At 38.7% G+C, this 23,793-nt stretch overlaps 1 protein-coding gene across 8 annotated transcripts in view; it reads right to left on the bottom strand.

The window, feature by feature from the left end:
- EYA1 (EYA transcriptional coactivator and phosphatase 1) overlaps positions 1-23,793 on the bottom strand; it is a 151,088-nt gene that overhangs the window by 78,347 nt on the left and 48,948 nt on the right. For all 8 annotated transcript variants that reach the window (XM_070392137.1, XM_070392138.1, XM_070392139.1 and 5 more), the window contains 2 exons: positions 15,377-15,459; positions 14,793-14,979 (listed from right to left, as the gene is read on the bottom strand). In XM_070392137.1, coding sequence (XP_070248238.1) covers positions 14,793-14,979; positions 15,377-15,459 — 270 coding nt within the window. The remainder of the gene's footprint in view (positions 1-14,792; positions 14,980-15,376; positions 15,460-23,793) is intronic.

The raw sequence follows: 23,793 nt of genomic DNA, 5'->3' as shown, positions 1-23,793 counted from the left end.
AGAACACATTGGCTTCCTGAGGCCAGGGATCTGCTTTTCCTGTCACCGCTATGTCCCTAGCACAGGCGTGGGCAAACTTTTTGACTCGAGGGCCACAATGGGTTCTTAAACTGGACCGGAGGGCTGGAACAAAAGCATGGATGGAGTGTTTGTGTGAACTAATATAAATTCAAAGTAAACATCATTACATAAAAGGGTACGGTCTTTTTTTTTTTTTAGTTTTATTCATTTCAAACGGGCTGGATCCGGCCCGCGGGCCGTAGTTTGCCCACGGCTGCCCTAGCACCAAGCACAGTGCCTGGCATATAGCAATTATTTATAAACTAGAGGCCTGGTGCACAAAATCCGTGCACGGGTAGGGTCCCTAGGCCTGGTCAGCGATCAGGGCCCATCTGTGGGGTGACTGGTGGGGTGACTGGGGCTCCCGCTCACACCCACCTTGGCCTGGCGCTGCCTGTTCGCCAGCCCTGCCCACTGCCACTGCCACCAGTTGCCTTCCTCTGCAGGGCGACTGGAAGGGCGATCGGTGGGGGGGGGGGGGGGGGGGGGGCTGCTGGCACCCACCTTGGCTGGCCTGGTATCAACCACTGACCGGGTCCGGCCCCCACCGCCACCTCTGGTCAGGGCCTGCAGGCTGGGGGCAGCTCCTGCGTTGAGCGTCTGTCCTCTGGTAGTCAGTGCGCATTATAGCGACCAGTTGTTCTGCCGTTCACTCAATTTGCATATTAGGGTTTTATATAGATAGATATGTACTGAATGCATAAATGAAAAAGATGAATATGTGAAGGCCTGGTACGTGTCAACTAGCCACATAACTTCTCACATTCATTCTATGTGTAAGAACGGTGTTCTCCACAGTTTACAGAAAACAGATATACCAACGTGCTAAGTGACTTGCCCAGAGTAAATCATAGGACCCAGGTTGGCCCAGCTCCAAGTCCCCCACCACTACTCCAGTTTCTCTCACGGGTACTCTAAGGAAGCATGACTCCAAGGAAGCATGGTGCCCAAGCAACATTCATAGACATCCCCTGCAGGGGTGGGTGAATTCCCAGTGAATCCTACTGTATCAAAGCATCAGAAAAGACATAAGGAAAAGGAACCCTGATAACCTAAACCCCAACAACTTGTGTCCCTAGTAGATCCTTCTTTGCAACTCATCAGGGGACAACCACCTTCAGGAGACAGTGGTGCTGCCCAGGGCATAGCAGGTCATGCTGTCTCCCAAGGCTGCCACTCCAGAGTGCCATCCAGAGATGCCCCTGACGACACTTACAGGCTGCGCTGCTTTGGGAAGATGTAGTCCTTCTGGATTCCTTACTCATAATCGCTCAAGGGCAGGTCTTGGGCAAAAGAATTCAATGGTCACTTCTATCTTAAACTTCAAAGCTTCCCCATTGCCCAGGTGCTCAGACTAAAGTTACTCAAGTGGACATGAGAGCTGTCAATTTAAAATCAGCTATGTGCCAAATCTTTTAAAACCAGTTGTTTGAAAGTCAGAAACTATGTTCTCACAGAAATAATGGTAGACATGGTTTCCAAACCAATTCATGATTATTAAGTTAGTTGATAATCCAGCAAATATTGCCCATACGGGGTGGGACAAAAGTAGGTTTACAGTTGTGAAGATATGAAACAGAGTTTATTCTTGTATTTTGTATTAATTGTTGGATTATTTTCCATAAGAGCAACTGTAAACATACTTTTGCCCCACCCTGTATACAATGGAAAGTATTAGAACATTGCACTCAAATATTAGCAGTTACCTAAAAGTGAAAAACAGTGAACTTTGTCTTAAATAGTACTACTGAAAAAAGTACAACTTGAATCTTATAAAATTGGTGAAGTTTCTGAATGGGTCATTTAAATATTTTCAAAAGCATTAGAAGGTGATCGTACTGGGCTAAGAGGCCAACTTTCACTCTCATGTGGATGGCTGCCCTTTTCCTTGAGACAAGAACACCATTATCCCTACACTGAGTCATTAAGTATCGACTCACCCACCATGAGCTGGGAGTGAAGAAATAAAGAAGAAATGTTAGCAAAGTAGAGAATGAATTCCTTGGTGGTGAAGAGGAGGGAAATGCTAAAGAAATGCTGTGGAAAACTGCATCCAAAGCAGGTCCATGACAGGTAATTATTAAATAGGATGAAGAGGGAGTGAGAGTAGAGCAGATTCAAGAAAACGGAAGATACAATTCAGGTAATATTTACAGTACAAGATAACCTTCATTATCCTACACACCACTTCTCTAGAATTTCGGACCTACATATTTCAGCAGCAAATAGAGATCATTCACTTAACACATATTTAACTGAATCCCTCCTAATACATGCCTTTGCTGGCTGCTATGAATGACTAAAGAGAATAAATACCAGGTAGCTACTACATTTCACAGCTCATTTATTTACACTTTCATATGTCTGCTTGTTTGAAACTTCAGATACAGTGATTTCAAGAAGTGGCGTGCTTTCCTGACCAAGAACTCGGGTTTGCAGCCAAGCCTCTGGAGGTTAAGTCCCAGGGCTGTCATGGACCTCTCCTCAGCTTCCCCATCTGTAAAATGGGGACAATGATGAACTGCCTATCTTGTGGACCTGTGTGGGACCGAGCTAAGTTCATCAATGAGTGATGCTTAGGATAATGTCTGAAGCGTAGGAAGCACTCAAAAAAATTAGCTACTATTATACTTGTATATTATATCCAAACAAAAATACTTATTGAATTTTTCTCTATATATTGCTAAGTCAAAAAACTAGGGTATAGAATAGTACATATAGTATTCTACTTTAAGGAAACAGGTAATAAAAAGTTTATATACTTGAATGTGAAAAAAAATGGCCAGGGAAGGTGCTATGCATATGTTTATGTAAGCAAAGTATATCCTTGGAAGGATTCACAAGAAACTCTGCTGAAAGAAACGAGGTACAGAAGAGGAAGAGAATTTCATTCTTCTCTGTAAACCCTCATGTACTTTTGTCCCAGACTCATGTGTTATCATCCAGTAAATTTAAAAAAATATTCAGTAAACTTAAATTTTTTGTGGCTCTCAAGCAGGGGATAAAATTGGTAGACGTTAGTTCATCAATCCTACCTTGATTTAAAAGTTAATCCAAAACTCATCCACTAAACCATCCAATCCCAATTAAATGAGATGGAGGGAAGCCAAACACAGATAACTAGGTTCTCTTCCCAACCATCTTGAATGAAAAAACCAAATCAGTCAATGCTGAGGTCCTCCAACTTAAACACGGGAACATATTACACTGATTGTGTTGGCTGCATAAAGACACTTAATACTTTGCAGAAACAATAAATCAATTAGCTATTTTTAAGAAAGACAAAATAATAAATGTTTAGGAGAGTTAGAAAACTGATTTCATTAGCTCAAAAATATACGCCTTTTTATTTTGATCACTTAGGACATGTACAAGTCATATGTTACATATAAGTACAAGAAAGAATTACATACTAGAATCCAAGTATATTAGTTTGATGCTATAAGGCATCCTGACTTCCGGCTAACGAACTGAAAAAAAAAAAAATTACTCAACCCTGTCATGAGGCACAAAATGGGTAAATGCTAAAACACTGGTTGTTTTACTTCTTGGAAATACAGTCCAGATTTCAAAGGTAAGGAAACTCGTTTTTATTGCTTTCTGACAATATAAAACAAAGAGTGAACTTTATTTCCAAGAACTTTATAATCTCATTAATCCTCTGGGGAGAGAAAAAAAGAAAGAAAACAAAGGCCACCAAGACAAACCAACTCAACAACCCCAAACAAACATCTGTTTTGTTTTCTCACGTCTTAATAGCCCGGCTATTTTAGATACAAATCTTTGTTTTGCTGACAAATGTTTCCAACATGTGAGTGCAAATGGTTTCTCTGCAATAGTTTATTTTTGAGCTGGACAAATTGCAAACTTCTCCCGAGTCCAAGAGGCATCTGTGAAAATGAGCAAGTAGGGCCTAGAGATGGTCAAAACCGCTCACGCTGCACAGCGCAGGCCTCCAGGTGCCTGCTGTTGCAAACCTCAGGATCGTTTCTACAGGGAAGACACAGGCGTGCTAGGTAGTGTAGATGTGGCCCAAATTCCTTGCATTTATAGGGAAGTCGCGGGCTGTTTAGTTTTTCAGCCTGTCACACTGAATTCCTGTGAGAGCTCAGCATTCTCCAACTTTGCACAAGAATGTTCCCCTGTTTTCAGGCGCTCTGCTCTACTTTCGGGGGCCTTGGCAAGGATCAAAGAAGCAAAGGGAACAAATGGTTTCCCATGCATATTGAATTCCCTCTTATACTGACTTTTCCTCTGTCATTGAAATTCAATATTGGCAAGATTCCCGTACATCACCTTAACCAGTAAATCGTCTGCATGCAGTCAGAGCATGAAAAGGTACATTTCAACAGCAAGTTTTTGTAAGGAATTCAAATGAACTAATTGCATGAAAAATTAACCTTTCTATGGTATCTGCACCAAAACTCATTGCTAATAAATAAAACTGCTTTTTGTTTCACCGTAACCTGAAATGTTTTATTTATCATTTTCTCTCTCTTCTCTCTCCTCTCTCTCTCTCTCTCTCTCTCTCTCTCTCTCTCTCTCTCCCCCCCCTTCCCTCCCCATGCTTAGTATTATTTAAAAATTCAATTTTATAAGTTAATAGTCGTTTTGTAAGAATTTGGCCTCAAAATCCTTGATTAACTTAATGCTGCCTAACATTTACTGAGCATTTAATAGCTATGTGTCAAGTTTCCCTCATCTGTAAAATGGGAACAAATAGTACCTACCTCATTGGTATGTAATAAGATTGCACGGAATGTAACATAGTCTCTAAACACAATCATTGTATTTTTTCTAAGTATGATGATGATGATGATGATGATGATGATGATGATACTGTCCTAATTATTATGCAATGCTCCAAGAGATTTGTTAAGAAATATGTTCTCAAGCCAAATTATTTAAATGTAGTACAGTAATTGAATTACAAATGAGTGTTCATATTTTGATTATACATATATGAGTCATAGGATACAATGTATTTTTTTAAATGGCTTAGGCACTTGTTTTAGAAAAAAATTCTTTCATGACAATTACTTTCAAGTGGTAAAATTATTTTTTAGTTATGTTGGTAATAACCTGCCTTAAGATTTTAGGGTTGAGTACAAGGAAATAACATACTCTTTAAACATCAGTGGCTAAGAGATGATAAGTTATGTTTAGATATTAGCACAAAAGTAAAATATCCTATAATGGTTTTTTCTTTTTTAAATGTTTATATGTTTTTAAACATAGAAAACAATCATTGATTTTGTAAAGAAGAATTATAAACACACACAATGCAATATACAAATATATTATAGAATTGTACACATAAAACCTATATAATTTTATTAACCAATGTCACCCCAATAAATTTAATTACTTTTAAAAAAGAAATTTAAAATAAATTTTTGTTTTGAAAATTTGAAAAAATTTTAAAATGAAGTCCATCACTTAAAAATTAAAATAATTATGCATTTAATTTGGATATTGCCTTACAGTCTTAGATTTAAATAAGAAAAGAAAAAAGAGTTGATTCTGACCAAAATTTTCTATTTTAGATAGTGGGATTTGAATGTAACATGAAATTCTCAGGAACTAATCACATTCTCTAACAATACAAAGACATTTAATTGGGAAAATATTAATAACTGGACTATTGTCATAAATTATATATACTGTACATCATCAAATTTCTAAGATTTTTCCAATAAATGTTTATAAATTTATACCTCTTTAAAAGGGAATGTTTCAATGATAATGAAAATATTTCAAAATAAATGAAAATGAAAAAAAATTACCTATCGAATTTTGTGGGATGCAACAAATCCAGTGCTTAGAGAGAATTTTAAAGCATTAAATGCACATATTAGAAAAAAAATAAAATACACTAAGTTTCAAGCCTTAGAAAACTAGAAAAAGAAAAGCAAATTAAATAAAAAGTAACCAGAAGAAATAATAAAAAGCAGAAAATTCAATAAAATTGAGATAAGAAAAACAATAGAGAAAAATCAGTGAAACAAAAAGTTGGCTCTTTTACAAGATCAATAAAATTTATAAACCTGTAGCTAGGCTAACCAATACAAAAGGAAGACATGAATATTAATATTGAAATGGAAAGGGCCATCAGTAGCAATCCCATAGACACTAAAAGGCTAATAAAGGAATATTATGGAGCAATTCTCGTTTTATAACATAGATGATAAGGACCATTCCTGGAAAGACAATCTACTAAGACTCACACAAGGAGAAACATATACATAATCTGAATACCAGTAGGCCTAATCTATTAAATCAATACTTAACTTTCCAAAACATAAAGGACTAGGCCTAACGGGGTTCACTGGGGATTTCTACTAAATATTTAGCGAACAAATAATACAAATTTTCTACCATCTGTTCCAGAAAACAGAAGCAGAGGAAACATTTCTTAATTTAGTTTATGTGGTCAGCATTACCCCAATAGCAAAACCAGAAAAATACATTACAAGAAATGAAAATTACAGACCAATATCTCTCATGAACACAGATGCAAATATCCTTAATACAGTATTAGCAGAATGAAACCCAACAATGTATAAGAAGAATTATACACCATGACCAGGTAGGATTTATTCCAAGTATGAAAAGCTGGCTCAACATTTGAACATCAGTTAATGTAATTCATTACATCAATAGGCTAAAGAAGAAAAATCATATGATCATATCACCTGATGTAGAAAAGGCATTCTTGATATGAACTCTCAGCAAACTAGGACTAGAGGGAACTTCCTTACGTTGATTAAAAAACAAAAACAAAAAACAACCCTAACCGGTTTGGCTCAGTAGATAGAGCGTCGGAAGGGTCCCAGGTTCGATTCTGGTCAAGGGCATGTACTTTGGTTGCGGGCACATCCCCAGTGGAGAGTGTGCAGGAGGCAGCTGATCGATATTTCTCTCTCATCGATGTTTCTAACTCTCTATCCCTCTCCCTTCCTCTCTGTAAAAAAAAAATCAATAAAATATGTTTAAAATAAATAAATTATATTTTAAAAAATCTACAAAGAACCTACAGCTAACTTCATACCTAATGGTGAAAAATTCGACATTTCCTCCCTAAGATCAGGAATAAGTAAGGATGCCTCCTCTTGCCACTTCCATTCGACATTGTACTGAAAGTCCTAGCTAATGCAATTAGATAAGAAATGAAAGAAAAGGTATTCGGACTTGGAAAAAAGGCATAAAACTGTCTTTGTTCACAGATGGCATGATTGTCTATGTAAAAAATACCAAAGAATCAACAACAACAACAACAAACCTCCTGGAACCAATAAGTTATCATAGAAAGGTTGCAGAGTATAAGGATAATACACAAAAGTCAATTTCCCATATACCTGCAATGAACCAATTGGAATTTGAAATTAAAAACACATTTACATTAGTATATAAAAGAGAAATATAAATCCAAAAAATAAATACAAAATCCATATAAGGAAAACTATGACACTGATGAGAAAAATAAAAATCTAAGTTAATGGAGAAATATCCAATCTACATGGGTAGGAAGATTCAGTATTGTCAATATTCAATATTGTCAGTTCTTCCCAACTTGCTGTACAGATTCAATGCAATTCCAATCAAAATCCCAGTTTCTTGGTAGATATTGATAAGCTGATGCAAAAGACCCACAGTAGCCAACACAATATTGAAGAAGGACTGGCATTACTCAACTTAAAGACTTACTGTGAAGATGCAGTAATCAAGACAGTGTAGTAGTGGCGAAAGAATAGCTATAGATCAAGGCAACAGAACAGAGAGCTGAGAAATAGACCCACACAAGTATCGTCCACTGATCTTTGACAAAGGAGTAAAGGCACTTCAATGGAGCAAAAACAGGCTTTTTAACAAGTGAGGCTATGACAACTGGGTATCCACATGCCAAAAGTGAATCTGGACACTGACCTTACACTGTTCACAAAAATTAACTCAAAATGGATCATAGACCTACATGTAAAATGCAAAAACCATGAAATTTCTAGGTTATAATGTAGGAGAAAACCTATGGCATGGCAATAGGTTTTTTAGATACAAACCAAAAGCATGTTTCATGAAAGAAAAAATTCATTAAGTTACACTTCAAATTAAAACCTTCTGCTCTGCAAAAGATACTGTTAAGAGAATGGAAAGACAAGCCACAGACTGGGAGAAAGTACTTGCAAAATGGATATCTGATAAGGGACTTGTAACCAAAATATACTAAGAACTCTTAAAACTCAACAATAAGAAAACAAACAACCTGATTAAAAAGTGAGCAAAAGGTCTGAATAGACACCTCACCAAAGAAGATAAATAGATGGCAAATAAGCATATGAACAGATACTCATCATCATATTTCATTAGGGAAATCCAAATTCAAACAACTAGATGCTATTCCACACCCATGAGCATGGCCAAAATGTGACATAGTGACACCATCAAATGCTGCCAAGGATGTGGAACAAGAGGAACTCTCCTTCTTTCACAGGTGGGAACACAAAATGGTGCAGCCACTTTGGAAGACAATTTGGCAGTTTCTTATAAGACAAAACATACTATTATCATACAATCCACCAATCACACTCCTAGGTATTTACTCAAATGAACTAAAACTTATGTCCATACAAAAACCTGCACACCAATATTTTTAGTAGCTTTATATATAACTAGAGGTCCAGCGCACAAAATCGTGTGGGTCAGGTCCCTAGGCCTAGCCTCCATCTTCTGCCTGTTCACCAGTCACCAGGCTGAAGGCTGCCTCTGCCTCCGCCTCCGCCGCCAGGCTGTCAGGCTGTTGGGATCACCAGCTCATCCCCGGCTGCTTGGGGGCTCAGGCTTGTGAGAAAGCGGGCGCTGGTGACTTCACCTCCATGCGTGTGCGCTGGGCTGGCCGCTGATGGAACGCACTGCCCGCTTAGGTCGCTCACGCCGCCGCCACCGCTGCCGCTGGGGCTTGAGGCGCTGACAGAAGCTGCAGGCACGCCTGCGACCTACCTGCCCTGGTGTGAGCGACCCGAGCAGACAACGTGTTCCATCAGCGGCCAGCCCGGTGCACACACATGGAGTTGAAGTCACTGGCGCCTGCTTTCCCGCAGGCCTGAGCCCCTGAGCAGCTGGGGATGAGCTGGTGATCCCACAGCCTGACAGCCAGCCTGGTCCTCCCGCCACCCACCCCGATTCCCCCATTCACCATCGCTGATCCATCGGAGCCTGCGGGCCAGGGGCAGGGACCAAGAGGTCAGCCGTTCAGCCTGCTCGCCAGTCCCCAGTCCCACCCCACCCCGCTCATGGGCTGGGGGAAGGGGGGGCAGTGAAGGACCGAGAGGTGGTCAATGCTACCTCATGGTGACCGGTCGTTTGGTCATCCTGGTCATCATGGACACTGCCTTTTTATATATATAGATTGTCCAAATTGGAAGCAACCAAAATATCCTTCAATTGGGAGGTGGAGGCAGGCATTTCTACTTGGAAAGTAAGCATGACTTTCTTGAACCTAATAAATAAATGAAAATGTTGCTGAATGAGCCCTGGCTGTTTTGGCTCAGTGGCTAGAGTGTCGGCCTGAAGACTGAAGGGTCTTGGGTTCGATTCCAGTCAAGGGCACAGGCCTGGGTTGCAGGCCCAGTCCCAGACCTGTAGGAGGTAGCCAATCAATAATTCTCTCTCATCATTGATATTTCTATCTTCTCTCTCTCCTGATTCTCTATCATCATTGATGTTTCTATCTCTCTCTCCCCTTTCCTGTCCTCTCTGATATCAATAAAATATATATTTAATAAATAAATAAATAAATAAAGTAAAATGTTGCTGAATGATAAACCTCACTGTATTTCTCAAGGCAGACAGATTCTTATATATTTTCAGATGATGTAAATTTTATTTTATTAAGATAGTCCAAAGATACTATCAAACACATTTTTAAGTGAATGCAAAAGATTTGAAAGTTGCTAAGAAACTAGGTCTTAAAAGTTCTCATTACAAGAAAAAAAATATTTGTAACTATGTGTAATCCTGGATGTTAACTAGACTGTGATCATTTCACAGTCTATGCAAATATCAAATCATCATGCTGTATACCCAAAGCTAATGTTATATGTCAATTACATATCAAGAAATAAACAAAAATGAATGCAAATGCATTGTTTTTAGTTTTTAAAATGAATTAAATATTTGAGATTAAACTTTCATATGCGTTATGTAATTTTAATGTATTAGACTTGCCTTTCCAAACACAGTACAATAATTTTTGAGCTTAAGATTCATGAGTAGGTTCACATTTATAAGTAACACTGCATAATGTCATGTATTTAAAAGATACCTATTCTTCATATAGCTTTAAAAATTCACAGTAAAATAAACAAATGAGTCCTTACATGTTTGCCCTGAAGGTTATCTTTATATGTTCATTCTGACATAATGATTCTGTGAACAATACAATAACAGATACCATAAGCATGTATTTATCTGTAGTGCACAATTCTATGAGACTGAAAGCATCCTGGTCATACATAAAATCAGATAATGGCTAGGGTCTAACTTTCCAGCATTAGAAAATACTGACTTTAAAGCCACTAGACAGGTTAAAAATAAAAGAAAAAACACTTGAAATTATTTCAACAAAAATAAACATTATTTCAACTATTTTTATCTCTATCTTAAAACAAAGACATTAGGTTATGTGTAATAAATATCTCCTTCTAATTCTTTAATAAATTACTGTACTTTAACAACAAAACTTCCTTTTAATCAAGAAGGACAAGTCTGCAACTCTATATATGATTAGTAAGAAAGGAAGGTTAGCGCCAAAAAACTGAGGCTTACCGCAAATGTAAAAAAAACCCAGACTAAATATTCCTTGAATTTTTCAAGTAATCCACATTTCTTTTTCAATGTGGAAACTCACTGAACTTTCCACTTCTAACTATGCAACACAAGAAAGGCTTAACCATACACATTCATTTCAATGGGAAGTGGTAAATACAAGATTTCTGAAAAATATTATTTTCTCCTCAGTTCAATTAATTCCTATTCTGTAGCCATAAAGATACTGAAGTTGAAATAAGTACCTAAAACACTGTTTATTAACATAAAACTTAAAATAGGTCATTCGATCTTAAAATCATATTATACCTTTAGAAAGTGATAATTCTGCATTGTTTCCCTAGCGGCATGGTTTTGTGCCGAGTCATGCCCGCCCTTTTCATGGCATCCCTTTCATAAATAAGATTCACTTACAACAGTGTCTAATTTCAGGAACAAACTCATGATATGACTAAATTGTTTTTCCTATAGAGCTCTAATCAACCTTAATTTAAAATGCATAATTAAGTCTCCACCAGATTGTTTTACTAGAATATTGTACTTTTCACAAAGCAAAATGCCATGAGTTGAGTATAATTCTTCTGCCTTCTCCTTTTCTCATCCTGTTATCTCACAGATCCTAAAGAGTTTTTCTACTACTCATTTACACAGCTATCTGCATGACAAGATTTCAAGACGACTTTTAGTCCTCAAGTTCTTACATGACCCATGTGAAAACACAAGAGCTCCCTAAATTTGGGACAAGTCCTTATCTTCCCTCATGAAGTTTATGAAAGCAGGGTAGAAAATTCTACAATAATAGCTACATTAAATTCAATACCTGAGAAACCAAGATGGTGGCATAGGTAAACACCGGAGTTTGCTGCCTCGAACAACCACTTTAAAAATACAACTAAAAGACGGAACGGACATCACCCAGAACCACAGGAAGGCTGGCTGAGGAGAGACTCTTCAACTAGAAGGAAAAACAACAGCATTACGAGGCCCAGAGGAGGCGCAGTGTGGAAAATTTAAAGGTACGGTGGTGCGGCGGTGCGCGCGCAAAGCGGGCTGGTGGCTGAGGGCGCGGTTGTCGTTTTCAATCAGGAGTGAGTCTCAGACTCTGGGCTACAGATCCGGGCGAGTCTCTAGGGACCCAGACTCAAACGGGAGAAGCAGGACTGTCTGGCTACGGTCCCTCCGAGGTTTGCAGCGGTTGTGGGGACAGAGAGGCAGAGCCCCTGGAGACGGACTGAGAGCAGCCATAGCTGCTCCCTCCCCCCGCCGTGTTGAGCCCACCCCGCCCAGGCCCTGCGCAGAGCCATTTGCCGATCGCCTCAGGCAAAGGCTGGACTAGCGCCTCCCCAGAGGACTGAAGTTTTTCACACAGCTGATTCCAACAGCCAGTCGGCCTGGTGGTCAAATCCCTCTAGTGTTAACTACAACAATTAAGGCTTGGCTAGAACAAGACTGCGCACAAAGACCACAAGGGGGTGCACCAAGAAAGCATAAAAGATGCGGAGACAAAAAACATGACAGAAATGGAGGATATGGAGCTAAGAATCGCAATTTTGAGGGCTTGCTATAAACTTGTGCAGAGCCTCACGAAAACTAATGAGACCCTCGATGCTACGATAAAGAAATTAGAAAGTAAGCATACACGGACTGAAATAAAGAATATTATACCCAATAGCAGACCAGAGGAGCACAAGAATCAAACCAAAGATTTGACAAAAAACACCCAACTGGAAAAGCAAAATGAAAAAAGAATCCGAAAGTGTGAAGATAGTGTAAGGAGCCTCCGGGACAGTTTCAAGCATACCAACATCAGAATAATAGGGGTGCCAGAAGATGAAAGACAGCAAGATATTGAAAACCTATTTCAAGAAATAATGGCAGAAAACTTCCCCCACCTGGTGAAAGAAATGGACTTACAGGTCCAAGAAGCGCAGAGAACCCCAATCAAAAGGAATCCAAAGAGGACCACACCAAGACACATCATAATTAAAATGCCAAGAGCAAAAGACAAAGAGAGAATCTTAAAAGCAGCAAGAGAAAGAGACTCAATTACCTACAAGGGAATACCCATACGACTGTCAGCTGATTTCTCAACAGAAACTTTGCAGGCCAGAAGGGAATGGCAAGAATTATTCAAAGTGCTGAATACCAAGAACCTACAACCAAGATTACTTTATCCAGCAAAGCTATCATTCAGAACTGAAGGTCAGATAAAGAGCTTCACAGACAAGGAAAAGCTAAAGGAGTTCATCACCACTAAACCAGTATTATACGAAATACTGAAAGGTATCCTTTAAGAAGAGGAAGAAGAAAAAGGTAAAGATACAAATTGTGAACAACAAACATGCATCTATCAACAAGTGAATCTAAGAATCAAGTGAATAAATAATCTGATGTACAGAATGAACTGGTGATTATAATGAATCAGGGACATAGAAAGGGAATGGACTGACTATTCTTGGGGGGGTAAGGGGAATGGGAGATTCGGGAAGAGACTGGACAAAAATCGTGCACCTATGGATGAGGACAGTGGGTGGGGAGTGAGGGCGGAGGGTGGGGCGGGAACTGGAAGGAGGGGAGTTATGGGAGGGGGAAGAGGAACAAATGTAATCTGAACAATAAAAATTTAATAAAAAATAAATAAATAAATAAATTCAATACCTTTTACAACAAAGTTTATCCTGAGTGAGATTATATAGATGTGGAATCTAATTAAAAGACAGAAGAGACATGTATACGAGGCTCTATGAAAACTGTATTTACACATGTGACGTGGGTGAAGAATACCCAACTAGATTTTTAAAAAAATAAAGGTAAACGGAAAGTGATCAAAGATAAAAATGTTTAGAGTTGGGATGTGCATCAGAAGTGAATATTTGCAGTGAGCTGGAACACAGTTTAGGAATGATTTAACTGCTTACTCTGGAATAAACCACATTGGCATGCATTTAAGAGAAAAGGTAGAACACAAAATGTAAAGCTGTTTTTGGTGGGGACTGCCTGCTAACATCTACAGAATAAACCTACAGTCAAAATTTAAGTTAGCATCTGTTACCTAAAACTTTTGTTTTTTAGTATATGTGCTGCCGAAGCGAGCACTAAAACTTTTGTTTTTTAATGAATAGAATAACCACCCGGAATTAACCTTCTGATCAAAATATCATAAAAGCGAGTCTTTCCATATAAGACCATTTCACCTGACTGGTAGCAACAGGGTAGGCGATGGCTCCATGAATAAAAGGCAAAGGAAGAACCCTCTCAGACTCTTGGTGGCTAAGAGCTCACTCATAATCCATGAAAGGAGAGGTTGCATTAAAACAGTGTTAAGGCGAGCATGAAGCGGTATCAAAACCATAGCAGGAAAACTTCCACGGGAGGAGGGGGCCCGTCAAGGCTGCGCAGAGGCATGGAAAATGCCTTAGACACACTGTTACCCATTTCACAGCCTGCGTGAGTGGGAAAGGATCGGCCAGGGAATCAGTTTCCCATCACCAGCCCTCTCATGCTATTTGATTTCTTTATCATCATTAAATATTTAATGTTTTTCAACATTAAATTCAAGGTGATGGCACTTATTTTCATTTTCAATGTCAGCAAATTACTTATAATTATAGTTAAGAATTATAACTATTTATAATCATGCATGTAAAAAGCTATATAAATCTTGAAAATCATATATTTATAATTAAATGGAATCTCCTTTTCATGTGCTTTTGAAGTTCACATGCTTTATTTTTATTTGTTTAAATATTTTAGTATAAAGCCAATGCCCCGCTCATGCTGCTTGATTTGTCTGTAGGCTTGCCCAAATTTGCCAAAACCCTGCAACCACTGCATGAATATATGACTGTAGAAAAATGCATTTAAACCACGAGAAATACAGCCTGCAGAGCCAACAAAATGAGCATAATTACCTGCTGCGGGATCTGTAACTGCCTGGCTGGTGATGCCAGATGGTGGTTCTTGAAGCTGGTAGGTGGCATTTGTCGAAGGTGTGGTGGGGCTGGTGTTGCTGCTCGTCATGTAATGCGCTGGATACGGTGAGCTGTTATAATACTGTGCGTACTGGCCCTGGCCGAAACTGGGGTAAGATGGATAGTCCTAGCAAATCAAACCACGCAAGAATCATCCATCAAAAAGTGTGGCTGCTTATTTCTCATATTGCAAATAAATCTGTGTTTCTGAATTTACTTAGGAACACACAAAGCACCGTTGACTGAAGTGCTCAGACTTACAAATGAGTTTTATGTAAGACCAGAACACTCTTCACATTTCTTCTATGTGCCATGATGCATTACTAGGTAAAATTAAACCAACCCCAAAACCAAACAACGCACCATGTCAGACTATTAAAGAGATATTAAAAGAAGAAAAAAACTATTAAAAGGCTTAGAAAAGCTCTCACTTATAGTGTCCTATAAACAGATCTTTTTTTTCATATAAAGAAATCATCTGTGCATTTTTAAAATTTCAGAAGTTAAATTAGCTTTTAAATTACCTGCTGTGAACTGTTAAATCCAGAGGAATTTGTGAGTGAATTATTTCCTGTATATAATCCTGATGATGTTGTAAAACTGCTACCTGAAACAAAATGAAAAGAAATAAGGCTGACTAAGCTTCGTAGAATCACATGCCTACAGGAAATTATTACTTAGACAAAGCAGGATTGGAGTTCATTGCAAATGTATTTGGTTTCTCTTCAGAACCAGAATCCATTGCCATGGCTAAAACTGCATTTTCTTAAAATGGCTGACAATTTTAGTTTTACCAGATTACAAAGAACTAAAAAGTAAGGAGGTTTAAATTTGTGATGAATGAATAACCCATGTAAACTATTGATGAAATTATACAGTTGTGCAAAACTCTTAGACACTGTTCTTTCCATTTCAATTAGCAAAACACAACAAAATTTTCCCCATTTTACATTAAGTATGCTTAGTAAAAGGATGGAACAAGATTAGGTGACCTTAGAGTTCCTGCAAGCCCAAAAACTATGTTGTTATTTACAATAACTTAAGGTGCTTATACTTATCCTAATGGCCCACTGAAAAAGTTGACTATTTCATCTCACAGAAGAATGAAAGGTAGCAGTTGAAGTATTTGATAAAACAGAGGTCAGAGAGGAACGTGACCAATGCTTTATTATTACACTAGAGGCCCGGTGCACGAAATTCGTGTATTTGAAGGGCCCCTCAGCCAGCCTGCACCCTCTCGCAGTCTGGGAGCCCTAGGGGGATGTCCCACTGCCATGGAGGCAGGAGAGGCTCCTGCCACCACCACTGTGATCACCAGCTGTGAGTCTGGCTTCTGGCTGAGCGGTGCTCCCCCTGTGGGAGTGCACTGACCCCCAGGGGGCAGCTCCTGTGTTGAGCATCTGCCTCCTGGGGGTCAGTGCACATCATAGTGACCGGTTGTTCCGCCATCGGGCCGAAACCAGCTTTCTGACATCCCCCGAGGGGTCCCGGATTGCAAGAGGGCGCAGACCAGGCCGAGGGACCCCAATGGTGCACAATCGGAGCAGGGGAGGGATGTGGGAGGTTGGCCAGCAGGGGAGGGACCAGAGAAGGACTCCAGGGAGTGTCCGGCCCATCTCGCTCAGTCCTGATTGGCTGGACCCCAGCAGCAAGCTAACCTACTGCTTGACTGTCTGCCCCCTGGTGGTCAGTGCACGTAATAGTGAGTGGTTGAGCAGCATTAGCATATCATTAGCATATTATGCTTTGATTGGTTGAACGGCCAACTGGATGATCGGACACTTAGCATATTCGGCTTTTATTACATAGGATGTGCTAGGTAACATTCTATGTATTGAATGTCTACACATGTTCAACAATAAATAGTAAGCGATGTGCAGGATATAAACCTAAGAGCCAATCTTAGTTCTGTCCCTCACTTTACTTCCTATCCTCCAACAATATACAGCAAAGCAACAATATACTAATTTCAAGATCATATTGACAAAGATTTTGGAAATGACAAGATCAGGGATTAGCAATTTTATAAAAGAGGGAATTTATAAACTGCAAAATGGGAATTTAAACCGGCAAACCCATTCTGTTGAGCTATTTGGTCAATGATTAAGAAATGTTGTCCCTTGGTCAGTGTGGCTCAGTTGGTTGAGCATCATCTTGTGCACCGAAAGATCTCTGGTTCAATTCCTGGTCAGGGCACAGGCCCAGGTTGTGGGTTCAGCCCCCGATCTGGAAGCATACAGGAGGTAACTGATCAATGTTTCCCTCCTTCCCTCCCTTTTTCCCTTTCTCCACTTCTCCCTTCCTCTCTAAAATCAATAAAAACATATATTTAAGAAAAAGAAATTTTGGCCCCAGCTGGAGTGGCTCAGTGGTTGAGCACTGACCTATAAACCAGGAGGTCATGGTTCAATTCCTGGTCAGGGCACATGCCCGGGTTGCGGGCTCAATTCCCAGTGTGGGGCATGCAGGAGGCAGCTGATCAATGATTCTCTCTCATCATTAATGTTTCTATCTCTCTCTCCCTCTCCTTTCCTCTCTGAAATCAATAAAAATATTTAAAAAAAGAAATTTTGTATACCATTTAACCCAGGAATTTTATAGCCAGATATTTACCCTAAGAAATAAATATGGATTTATGCAAAAAGATAGTGAAGACGTTCTTCAGTGTTGTTCCTAATAAAGGAACATAAAAAGCATCCCCAAGTTTGTTATAGGTGTTAACTAGAAAACAGAACACTATGAAGCTATTCAAATGGTATTATAATGACATTCAATGATGTAGGGAAAATTTTTCATACTATTTTGCTAAAGTAAACACTAAAACAACAAAAATATTTTTGGTGATTTTATTGGAAATATTTTTAAAAGAATAAAACTTTTTCTTTTATTTCTTAATTAAATTTATTGGGGGTGGCCTTAGTGAATATGATTATATAGATTTCAGTGTACAATTCTATGATACATGATCTGTATATTGCACTGTGTGTCCACCACCCAAACTTACATCATCTTTTGTCGCCATATATTTGACCCCCTTTACCTTTTACTACCCCCTTAACTCCCTTCCCTCAGGTAAACATCACATTGTCGTCTGTGTCTAAAAGCACAAGACATTTTTAAAAACCACAGGAATCTCAGAAATGTTATCTATGGAGAGATACAATCATTGGTTGCATAATATTCATAAAGCCAATGTATATTTTTAAAAGTTCTACGCAGAGCTGTGTTGCTTCTGTCAATAGAAAATCCATTTAAAAAAAATAAAAATTTTATGGCAAATGACGGTATAGGCAATAAATGAGTTGGCAGTTCAATGAAAAAGCTCAATGTGAATGAGCTATTCACAGATGCCCCAGATATGATGTAGTAACCACAATATGCCAATTATTTACTTGCTACTGAACATTTAAGTGCTGGCTTAAGAGCCAGAAAACAAAGTTTCCAGTTGATCACTTAGGAGCTGTTTGGATTTTGGACAAATCACCTAATCCCTCTGAGATATAATCTCCCTATTGGCAAAAACTCTACTTCATAGGGTTTCTTAAACAGATCAAATGAGGTAATGTTTTGGAAAGTACAGTCAATAATCTACAGTATCAACAAATGTTAGGAACTGTTGTTATTTATTCCGGCAAACATTTCTAACATTCTCCACTGTATTTATGTATCTTTTCTCTCTTTTTACTTTCCCAAACTAGATAAACATGACTTAATCTCTTTGCATATCTAAAATTCTTTTCCTACTTATCAAGCATCTCTGAACTTTGAAAACTCAGTCCAAAGATTTGTTATTTTAATTAAGAAGGGAAAATATTTCCTAAGATTGTTTTAAATTTAGTTATCACACAGACTCATATTGGAGGATTTTTTTTTCATTTGTATCTTTCATGAATACTGTTCAAAATTCCCAGCACACCCACCCATCACAGATAAGCAGAGAGCTCTCTCACTGCCAAAATGAATGCCACTATGAACATCAGGGCCTCGGGAGACAAGATCCCCTATTAATGTTCATTTTCATGTGGCAATCTCATACTTCTTAATCGTATTAAACACTGGGCTCATGGTGACAATTACATGGGGATAAAAAGATGACTAAGTCATAGTCTTGGACCTCACAGGGCTTCCCAGGATAACATCAGTTTAGTTTTGTTTTTATAAGCATTGAACCTCATGAGCATATGACTCATCATGTTTTTACATATCAGTGAGCAATTAATATATTATCTATAAAGCAAACTTATAATGAGCTTTTTAAAATTCCTTGAAAACATTTTTTTGGATAGAAGTGGGACTATCAATGCCTTTTTAATAAACTTTTACTATTTTATACATTTGATAGGAAAAATTACTTTGAGTAATGACTTGTACTTGCGTTTAAACTCCACATTTTTAGGTTATGACTTGCTACTTTCATTTGTACTATACATTTTCTAACAATAAATACTGACCTCAAAAATCCCTATTCACCAAGAAAATGAACAAGATATAGAAAATATATTTTAAAAATGGATGTTTTCATTCCGTAAGTTATTCCCTGGAACACGGTGGAAAAGACCATGGAAGCTATATTGGCACATGCAGGCCACCGAGATATGACCAAGTAAATCACAGCTCAGTACTCCAAATGGCACCCAAGTGACTGCCCAGACTTCATGCTCCTTCCAAGCCTGCACATTAGCTGGAATCCAACATAAGTTATACTCATTTACTGGCCGACTGGGGGCTGGATTCCATTCCGTTTAGTATGCTGAGTAGGCCTTTAATGGCACTCAGCAGCCCAGGAGGCAAAGCAACTTCCAAAGGATCTAACCTCAGGGAGAGGTGTACATAGAGAAAACCAGCCTCAGGCAATACAGATTTTTCACCAGCAGAATCCAATCTGCAGGCTGCCTGCCTGCCTTCGTGTAGGATGCAGGCACAGAGAGCAGCTAAGGGTTGGTCCAGGCCACCAGCAGCTGGCGGGGGGGGGGGGGGGGGAGGAGCTGTGACAGCCTCCTTTCCTGGCTTCCTGCCCTCCTCTGGCCCCTCCAGTTCATTCTCCACAAAGGCAGTGCCATACTTTCTCTAATGCGCATATCTCATCTTCTCACTCCCCTGCTTAACAAAGTAACAGTCAAGGGTTCCCTATTGCTCTTGGGATAAAATTGCAACTCCTTACCAGGCTTCCCTATCGAGCCCTGGTCTGGCTCCAGTTTACCTCTTGGGCTTCTTTGGTTTCTTCCCAGGAACCCCAACCCCAGCCCACCCAGATACACATTCCAACACTAGTGAAGCAACACGCGGTTCTCTTAAGGCCACTCCTTCCCATGGTATCCTGCTAATTTCTTATGGGCCTCAGCATTTCACAATTCAGCATGGACAGGAAACCCCTTTCCTCAAAAAAACCTCCCCTGCATTCCCGTCTTCTCCCCTTGCCTCCTAAGCCTGGATTAGGAAGTCAATCAATCAATCAACCAATTATTTCTATCTCTGTGATATGTATTTCTTATATATATATTTACATATATAAGTTATTAATCAGTATTTAAGCTAATTTGTACTAATTAACAATGGATTAACCAATTAATACAAATTATCTAATCCTAATTATATCTAATTAGTCCTCTCACTATCAAATAGTCTAAAAAGAACCTTGGCTGATGTTGCTCAGCGGTTAGAGTGTTGGTCCGAGCATCAAAGGGTGGCAGATTCAATTCCTGGTCAAGGGCATGCACCTGGGTTTTAGGTTCGATCCTGGGCCCTGGTTGGGGAGCTTGAGGGAGGCAACCAATCGATTTGTCTCTCAATGTTTCTCTCTCCCCTTCTCTCCCCTTCCCTCCCTCCCTTCCACTCTCTAAAACACAATGGAAAAAAATATCCTCGGGTGAGGATTAACAACAACAAAAAATAGTTTAAAAGGAAACCCTAGAGCAGTGATGGCGAACCTTTTGAGCTCGGCGTGCCAGCATTTTGAAAAACCCTAACTTAACTCTGGTGCCGTGTCACATATAGAAATTTTTTGATATTTGCCACCATAGTAAAACAAAGACTTATATTTTTAATATTTATTTTATATATTTAAATGCCATTGAACAAAGAAAAATCAACCAAAAAAATGAGTTTGCGTGTCACCTCTGACACGTGTGTCATAGGTTCACCATCACTGCCCTAGAGGTTATATAAGCAATTGGATATTTATAGACAACCCATACAAACATACACAGGCTACAAAATATAGTAAAACTAAAAATCTATTAACATCTATTGAATGCTTACTATATGTTAGGAGTGTGTTCTTCTCTTACATGCTTTATCTCCACAACTCGATGCTATAAGAAGTATTTACATTCTAATTTTGTACATAAGAAAACAGAAGGTTAGGTTAAGTTAAAAAAAATATTTTCCTTCCTAGAGACAAATGACTTTATATGAAAAGTCACCTCTAGGTAAAAAAAAAAAAAAAAAAAAAAAAAAAAGAGTGAGAGAGAGAGAGCAGAAATAGTTTATGATAAAGTGTTTTACATTTTATGAAACATTATATCATGAAACTTCCCCAAAGTAGAAAAAAATCCCTACTTAGAATCCATTATTTCTCAATTAAGGTGTCTGGGAGAGATGGGTTCAAGTAAAGCTCCAATAATACCCAGTATTATTCTTGGTAGAGTCTGAATTAAGTTATGCTCCAAGCAGGGTGGCTGTGGGAGTCCCTTCTTACCCATTAGTTAAAAGGAAAAAATCGCATCCATCTTATCCGTTTAAATAGTTTACTGTTGTGAAAAGTCATAGCCACACTTCTTTTCTGGCAGGGAAGGGGGATACTAATTTCCAGAACAAAACACTGGAAAAATCTTTCTCGCTAGAACTTCTCTAAGAGATAGACTTATTTTTCATTTCATTGCCCTCTTTTAAAACAAAGAACGTTTACATTCCGAGGGCAGATGAACGATATCATTATGAAAAACACTTTTCAAGTTAATTCAGTCGACAGCACCTACTGGCAGTCTTTACAGCCACAATCACTACTGGAGAGGATGTTGGAGACCGAAGGAAGCAGGTGTCATGAGTCCACCCCTTGGAGAAAATGTAAACACACACACATACACTCACACACACACTCATGAAGACAACACAAAGAAATATCTGTGTGCATTACCTACATAGGCACCACACGTGTTGACACGGAGCTGTTCATGAATGAAATGACAACCCCCGGTTAGATTGGAAAGAAACACACAACTGTGCACAGAAAAAGATAAGTCTCCTGATCATTTGTTCAAGGAAAGAATTAACAGTTCAGGGTAAGAAATGGCATTCTTCAATAGATATATATGGTGAATACAGCAATGTGAGCACATTGGGACACAGGAAATATTATGATTATCATTCTCCTTTTAAGGATTGGAGGAGATGGGGGGAGGTGGGGAGAGCTATTGTAAATGCAATGTATGTTTATATCACTGGGTCTGGAGTTGGAGTTTGGGGTGGAGACTTGGGATGATGGTACAGGGAGAGGAATATGCTGACCATGCTATATCCCAAGGCTCCCCATCCACAGTCCACTCTATTAGTTCAGGATGGGGACTGCTGTCCTGGAAACTCATCTTATTCTTGCTTCTCTAACTTGAAGCTTCTGTTAGTCCCCATTTCCCTTCCTTCAAGGCCTAGTTCAAGTCACATCTTTCCAATAAGCTTCCTCCAACTATTCTTCAGTTCAGTTATAACTTATACCATGTAATTTATCTCTTCATTGGAACAATACTAAACAAGTGCTCATTTGTCTTGTTTTCATCCTGATCAAGAGGTCCTAAATTTCTGTGTATATTGATCTCACTGCCTCACACAGGGAAGGGTAAACCGTATCTGCCTCAGGCCTTCGAAGGGTTTCATCTAGGCTCAAGTGAGAGACAGAACCGGTGTTTGAAAATTTCTTCTTCTTTTTTAAGTTTAAAAAGGGAATTTACTGGCTTATAAAATTTGGAAAGTCTGAAGCTGCATGTAGCAAGGCTGGATCTAGGAATTCAAATGATGTTATCAGGACTGTCCACCTCATAATTATATCTTCTTTTGCTGGTGTTTGAAAATTTCAATCCAGTGTGTTAAGTGACAGAAGAGTTCAGTGAGAATTGACTTTCATAAAGAATTGGGGGTAGGAATAGGAAGAAGTCTTTTCATAACTGCGTGTGTGTGTGTGTGTGTGTGTGTGTGTGTGAGAGAGAGAGAGAGAGAGAGAGAGAGAGAGAGAGAGAGAGAACGAACGAACAATAGGCAGTTTGGAAGGGTGACTTAAAGACCAATAGACATAGAGAAAAATTCTCTCAACTTCCTCATTTGTTCAGTAAAAAGAAGAATAGGGAAAAGAAAAACAATAAAACGATAATTGAGCTTATTTCTCAGATTTTTATCTAGAGGACACATACTTTACTGTTTGGGTTTTTTTAAAAGTAGAAGGTGTATAAAGGCTTATCTTAAAAAAAGCTAGATTATAATCTCTATTTTAGATTGAAATTATGTAAAGAAATTAAATGCAGGACTTAGAAGTATTTGCTGGAAGGATTTAAAATATTTCTGAGTCTCCAGAAACAAAATCCAGCGGAGTTTTAAGTCAAATAAAAATTTAAACTGATCAAGCATCATGGATTTTAGACAGTTCATAAAAATCACACTGATCTCAGATATGAGTACCTTGGACCCCAGAAATGGTATAAGGAGTTCACTTCCATATATTACATGGCATCCTAACAGAACACTGACCTCATGGTACAGGTACAGACTACTAACTCTGTTAGTTCAGATATGAGCATATCATGGATATATCAGTCAACATAAGATAATAGTGCTGTTTACATGTGAAAGATTTCAAATTCAGCATGCAATAACATCCTATGTTTTCATAGTACAGTTATAACACATTTTTAAGCAAAGAGAATGGTGATTTCCTTGTCCAAGGACACTTGGTTAG

This window comes from Myotis yumanensis, unplaced genomic scaffold, assembly GCF_028538775.1.
Source record: "Myotis yumanensis isolate MYYU_CA2020_CCGP unplaced genomic scaffold, mMyoYum1.0.hap1 SCAF_15, whole genome shotgun sequence".
In the NCBI taxonomy this organism is placed as follows: Eukaryota; Metazoa; Chordata; class Mammalia; order Chiroptera; family Vespertilionidae; genus Myotis; species Myotis yumanensis.
The sequence above is the reverse complement of the archived record's forward strand: the minus strand, read 5'-3'. Positions and strand labels throughout refer to the sequence as shown.